Source organism: Lottia gigantea (genome assembly GCF_000327385.1).
Source record: "Lottia gigantea unplaced genomic scaffold LOTGIsca_1, whole genome shotgun sequence".
NCBI classification, from domain to species: Eukaryota; Metazoa; Mollusca; class Gastropoda; family Lottiidae; genus Lottia; species Lottia gigantea.
The window spans coordinates 339,879-346,630 of NW_008706746.1; the positions used below are offsets into that span (position 1 = coordinate 339,879).

The 6,752-nt window shown below is 34.7% G+C and overlaps 1 protein-coding gene across 1 annotated transcript; it reads right to left on the reverse strand.

Moving 5' to 3' along the window:
* Window positions 1-2,889: 2,889 nt before the first annotated feature.
* Window positions 2,890-3,192, reverse strand: LOTGIDRAFT_102237 (hypothetical protein; the record flags this gene model as incomplete). The annotated part of the gene is made up of 1 exon (XM_009045378.1): window positions 2,890-3,192. The coding sequence occupies one exon, from the start codon at window positions 3,190-3,192 to the stop codon at window positions 2,890-2,892; it is 303 nt and encodes a 100-aa protein (XP_009043626.1).
* Between the last annotated feature and the right edge of the window lie 3,560 nt (window positions 3,193-6,752).

Sequence of the window (6,752 nt, forward strand, 5' to 3'; positions counted from 1 at the left end):
TAGACAGTGTGTTTCATTAAACTAAATCTAAACAATATCATAGAATGCTGAACAAGAGAGTCAGAAATAAACAATTTTAAACTTAAAAACACTACACTGTATTAAGTTAAATAAACTACAAGTCTGTTAGATAGACATTAATCTTTTACAAATAATCAAATACTCAATTTCTGACCTGTAAATCACGCTCAAATATCAGAAGTTTTTTACATGGAGAAAATTTATGAAAACTGATCAAAGCTGATTCAGTGTAATTTTGCACAAAAATATGTGTCAGAATGCACCAAATCAATTCAATTCTTAGGAATTTTCCTAGAGTAGAACCCTCTTAGACACCCCAAGGAAGGTATGGCACTATCACAGAGCAGTTGTTTTTTGAATCTCAATCCCAACATTTGTCCCCTATTTAGTCAATCTGTCCCCTCTTGGTACCCACAGTCTCAAGAAACTGGTGCTGTCACTACATATATTGAACCAATCTATCATGCCTCTGTTGGTGAACAACATTGTTTCTCAAATCACCTCTGTACCTCTTTAAATGAATCCCTTAGAAGTTCAAAACATATAGAAAATTTATGAACACTTATCAAAGCCGATTCTATGTAAATTTTTCAAGCCATATTTATTGAACCAATCAGTAAATGCCTCACTATTTAGCAAGATAGTTCCTGAGTCAAACCTGATCCCTTTTAAAGATCCATATAGTTAGGTTTATTATTTTATTGATATAAGACTTGAACAACATTTAGAAGTGAGGAGTTCCATAATGCTCATTCCATAATATTGCTTTGTGTCAGTGATAATTTATTGGTATTCACATTTTTCAACTCAGTATTCTTTCAGAGAGTTCACATAGCTAATATTAATTCAGAGGCAGCTCCACTAGACTTAGAGATTTCATTAGGTGTAGTTCATACTTTTTGTGAGTTTTTGTTTTAATTTAATAAGGCCTAAATTTATTAAAACCATTTGTGTACTAACATGACCTCATGCTTTTAGCTTTGATAGTCTGCTCTGTGATAAAAAATCGTGTTTTAATTTTGGAGATGAAAACTTCATTAATGATTGACTGTAAATTTGGCTGCATTAACCAGTCATGTTTCAACTGAAGCTCTACTGTTGATTTGGCTGTATTAACCAGTTATGTCTGACTAGAGTTCTAGACTGTAAATTTGGCTGTATTTACCAATTATATCTGACTAGTGTTCTAGACTGTTGATTTGGCTGCATTTACCAGTCATGTCTGACCATGCCTGACTAGAGCTCTAGACTGATGGGCTGTATTAACCAGTTATGTCTGACTAGAGTTCTAGACTGTAAATTTGGCTGTATTTACCAATTATATCTGACTAGAGCTCTAGACTGTTGATATGGTTTATTTACCAGTCATGTCTGACTAGAGCTTTAGACTGTTGATTTAGTTGTATTTACTAGTCATGTCTGACTCCTGACTAGAGCTCTAGACTGTTGATTTGGTTTTATTTACCAGTCATGTCTGACTAGAGCTGTAGACTGTTGATTTGTTTTTATTTACCAGTCATGTCTGACTAGAGCTTTTGACTGCTTGGATTTATGCGTTTACATTGTGGAATACTGGAAGAAAAATGAGTCATATCTTGTTAAGACAGTAGTGTAACGATGATTTCATTGACAGGCTGACCATCAGAGCGCCCTTTTCAGATTTTAGAGAGCACTAGTCATGGTGGGTCATATCCTGGAAAATTTTCTCATGTGGGAAGCCGGAGAACACATCTAACGTGTTTAGAAAGTGAAAGTAGACTGAATTTCTCTTGTTTAAGGCTGGAGGGATTATAAAACCTCAAACCCCTCCGTTGTTTACCCCCTGCAGTGTAGTTACCTATTCTAACATGTGTATGAAAATAAATAACAGTGAGTAACGCTAGAAATTCTACCACTGATTTTTAGAATTATCTCACTAGAGTTCACCTATCTTCCAGTCAGAAAGCTGATAAGTTGTTAAGTGTTTACCAGTTAGTAATGTGATAGGTCTAGTTGTTGAAGTTGGCTCACAGATAGTGAAATGTTTTAACAAAATAAACTGGTATGATAGGCTTGGTCATATCAAAATATCATAACTTTATCTCAAATATAACTTTATATTTACCTAATTATCTCCAAAATTACCCATTGCCAATATCACAGTGACATAAAAATACTGACTATAACCCCGTTTACATTACAAATATTATCCGTTCTGAGAACATGCATCTTAACAACTTGACATTTGTACAGTTTCTGTGAGCAAACTAATTTGCTTTCATCTGGGTTATTAGAAAGTCTATAATTAACTCTTTCGTGAAGAGTTCTCGGAACGCTCGAAATTGTAGTAGTGTTAACGGTAAAAATTTGGTGATTTTATCGTGTCCAGGTTTAGACCGAGAACAGAACATTTTGTAGCGTTCTAATTTAAACAGGGCTTTAGTTTTTGGTTAGTTTTCTTAGTTGAAAAACAGAAAAGTGTTCCAACGTGTTGTATGATAGGTAGTATGTGCTGAATATGGGAGTATGATACAATTTACATGGAACCTTGTCGTTGGGGTGTGGTGTGCTCCAGCACGCGAGAATTAAACCCTAGCCATTGACCTCTCTCAAAACCTTCTATAGTTAAGCAAAGATTGATTAATTTGCATCAAAAATGTGATTTGCACCTCAAAATTGTAAGAAATTAGTTTTCCAGGCATCTAATTTCCAAATTTTCATGGGGGAGGGTCCCCTATTCATAAAACTTGTGTCTCTACGAATGAAGGCCCGGCTTGCATCACCTCATCACAAAATCCAAGCCCCACAGGCAAAAAGTGAACCTTATAATTCAAATATTTAAAAAAAATGAATGGAGCTTTACACCTTACTTTTCTGCACCTGATTTTGCTATTGAATAAGAGAAATAAAGTGATACACACCTTGCACAGTTAAAATAGAATCCATAGATATACGCCCACAAGAATTCTCAGCCACAATTTCATATCTCCCAGAGTCTTTAATTGTCACAACTGGAATTTCCAACTTAGCCAAACGTCCATCATAAGATGAGCAATAATTCACATAATCTGGAATCGAAGATCCATTTCGGGTCCACATGATTTTAGGTTCTGGTGTTCCGATGACGTCACATTCGTAAACTAATGAGGTACCATCATTAAGCGTTCGATTGGTTAGTTTCGTCAAAAACATTGGCACCACATTGGAATCAGTTGACGAACTTGCTGAAAATAGAAATAATTTATGATAATCAGAAGTCAACAAAGAAAATTTAGAATTCAAGGGTGGAGAAAACATAACAAAAACACAGGGGAATAAAAATATACTGCATAACGAAACCCGGAATCCAAAACAAAATTTTGGCGAAAAATTGGTAGATACTAATGTGTTGAAATGTTATGTGCTGTTGTTATCAAACTAAAATATATTTCCTTCTGTTTCAAGTTATTAGAGACAAGTTTGATAAAAACATAAAAGCAGCAAAGAAACACTGTCCAATCTTCTTAATGCACTCATACAAACCTGGCCCTAGTCTAAACCAAACTTGACACCCACATGACTATTCTTACAATTAACTAAAAACATGGCCAGACCAACACCAGTCATTGTTTATTGGTCTAAGATACAGGTTCAGATAAATTCTTCTCACTAATTCTAAACATAGAATTGACCACAGACAAACACAGAATCAACTAACTAAATACTACATTTTTCAAGGCCAGATGAGCATGTTCACAATCTATAAATTCAATTCCAATGCCTACAAAATAGCTTTCAAGTTTACAATCTTAAAATGTCATTCAATTACAGGTAGCGATATCAGGATAGGCCTACTGTTTTCAATGTCAGACAGTGGCGGAGTGAAGGGGGATGAAATATCTGAGATTGCCCAAATTTCTGACCTAGTTATGAGATCTTTGCCCCAAAAACTTGCTTTCAGGGCTGCCCACTCTGCCCTCCCTTTGGCTCTGCCACTGATGCCAGATGAGCCTATTCACTGTCTATAGATTATATATCATTGCTTTCAAACAAGTTTTCATAACTAATAATCAAAAGAAAGTCTATATGTCCGAAACTATTTGATAATTAGGAAGTGCCTACTGTATTTCATAACAAAAAGTTTAACGATTCAAAAACTATACTTATCTTATGTTCAAACACAAATCTATAATAAAGTAAACCACATCAAAACTTACATTTCACAGAGCCTTATTATTGTGAATTGTAACAGAAGTTAAAAACCATTTCAACTCATCTTAACTCCAAATAAAAACCAAACAACACAAAACACTATCAGTAGCCTACTGGAGCTAAAAGTCTGTAGAATTAAAGAGGCACTATAAAGCAGTATGAAACCCAACCCATCTGTTAACTTACAGTACTGAATTTTCATTAGAAAAGGTGCAGTAAATGGAATTTTGTGGGAATGTTTTCAGTCTTAGTCAGTATCTTCATTTATCAGAAACATGAGGTGTGCAATCAGGTAAATTTTGCCAAGATATCCATATTAACTACCTCTTTTTCAATTCCAAACTGTCAAAAAATCGTGAAATACACTGTCAGTATCTTCATTTATAAGATATGAATTCAAAAGTGGAGAAAACAAAATACACACGGGAATAAAAATATAAACCGCAAAACGAAGTCGGGAATCCAAAACAATATATTGGCGAAACATTGATAGCAGATAATGTGTTGAAACGAATAAATGATATTCATATTAACCAAATCATTTTAGATTTCCAATTGTTGAAAGATATTTATTGGACAGTCTGTAGCAAACAGGACCTTGATTTAGTGTCCCATCTCACCAACAACAAACCGTACAACCTGTATTATTAAGAAATGAATGAATTGGGATTTTACACCCAACTTAATTGTCTTTGTTTCAAGGAGTAAACTGACATATATCTATCAAAATCACAATCCATAAGTTCCAATCACAAGGAATTAAACTGACATATATCTATCAAAATCACAATCCATAAGTTCCAATCACAAGGAATTAAACTGACATATATCTATCAAAATCACAATCCATAAGTTCCAATCACAAGGAATTAAACTGACATATATCTATCAAAATCACTATACTTAAGTGAAAGTCTAAGGCCCTTCACGATTACCAAAACTCCAAAACCGGTTTGGTACATCAGATTCGTGTTGTAAAGGAGTGAAACAGATTTGAAAAGCAAGGCTAATTCAAAATTATAAGTGCCCTATGAATGACGCCATCTTGAATCCGACAAATCTGCCCTAGGAGGCGGATTCACAGATTCCAAATCCGGATTCAGATTCAGGGCAAACCGTTGTAATTGAGTGACACAGATTCTGAATCCAGTTTCGGTTGTAAACGAGTAGGGCCTAAATGATTTTAATTTAATTAAAAATTTAATTAAAATTTTACCTTCTTTAGTCAAATATTACAATTTTTTTATTTGTTTTTTCTTTGAAATAAACTGAACTGCAATTTCAGAGCCAAATTCCACGTTCAAATTACACCCTCTATATTGGCTTACAGCTATAACTATAAGAATTTGAGAACACAACTCCCCCTGGTTAACATTAAATAGAGTAAAGATAAACACATGAGAATTATTGAACATGTCTGATAATTAGTACCATATTCTACAGTCAAAACAAAATTCCTTTTACTACTTCTATAACTTAATTATAACTTATAATTCAGACATAATAACTCCTTTACACCCTCTAGGTTGGCATAACACTGTCTTATACTTTATATACTCATTCAATTATAACTTAAAACTGCAATTAATCACACTTCTTACAACCTCTAGGTTGGCTAGGGTTAGGGTTAGGTTGCCTTAACACAGTCCCTTAACATTTATATACTCATTTACTTATAACAGCAATTAGTCATTCTCCTTACAACCTATAGGTTGGCTTAACACTGTCTCATACCACTGTTATACTCATTTAATTAAAACTTAATACTCAGAAATTACATATTCCCTTACACCCTCTTAGTTGGCTTAACAATGATTTTAATTTTAGTTAAAAATTAAATTAAAATTCTACCTTCTTTAGTCAAATATTACAATTTTTTAATCTATTTTTTTCTTTGAAATAAACTGAACTGCAATTTCAGAGCCAAATTCCACGTTCAAATTACACCCTCTATATTGGCTTACAGCTATAACTATAAGAATTTGAGAACACAACTCCCCCTGGTTAACATTAAATAGAGTAAAGGTAAAGTACCTTATTGCCTAACAGACAACAATCCAACAGGCTGAAGACTGAGCTATTCCACTGTCTATTCAACAGGCTGAAGACTGAGCTATTCCACTGTCTATCCAACAGGCTGAAGACTGAGCTATTCCACTGTCTATTCAACAGACTGAAGACTGAGCTATTCCACTGTCTATCCAACAGGCTGAAGACTGAGCTATTCCACTGTCTATCCAACAGGCTGAAGACTGAGCTATTCCACTGTCTATCCAACAGGCTGAAGACTGAGCTATTCCACTGTCTATCCAACAGGCTGAAGACTGAGCTATTCCACTGTCTATCCAACAGACTGAAGACTGAGCTATTCCACTGTCTATTCAACAGACTGAAGACTGAGCTATTCCACTGTCTATCCAACAGGCTGAAGACTGAGCTATTCCACTGTCTATCCAACAGGCTGAAGACTGAGCTATTCCACTGTCTATCCAACAGGCTGAAGACTGAGCTATTCCACTGTCTATTCAACAGACTGAAGACTGAGCTATTCCACTGTCTAT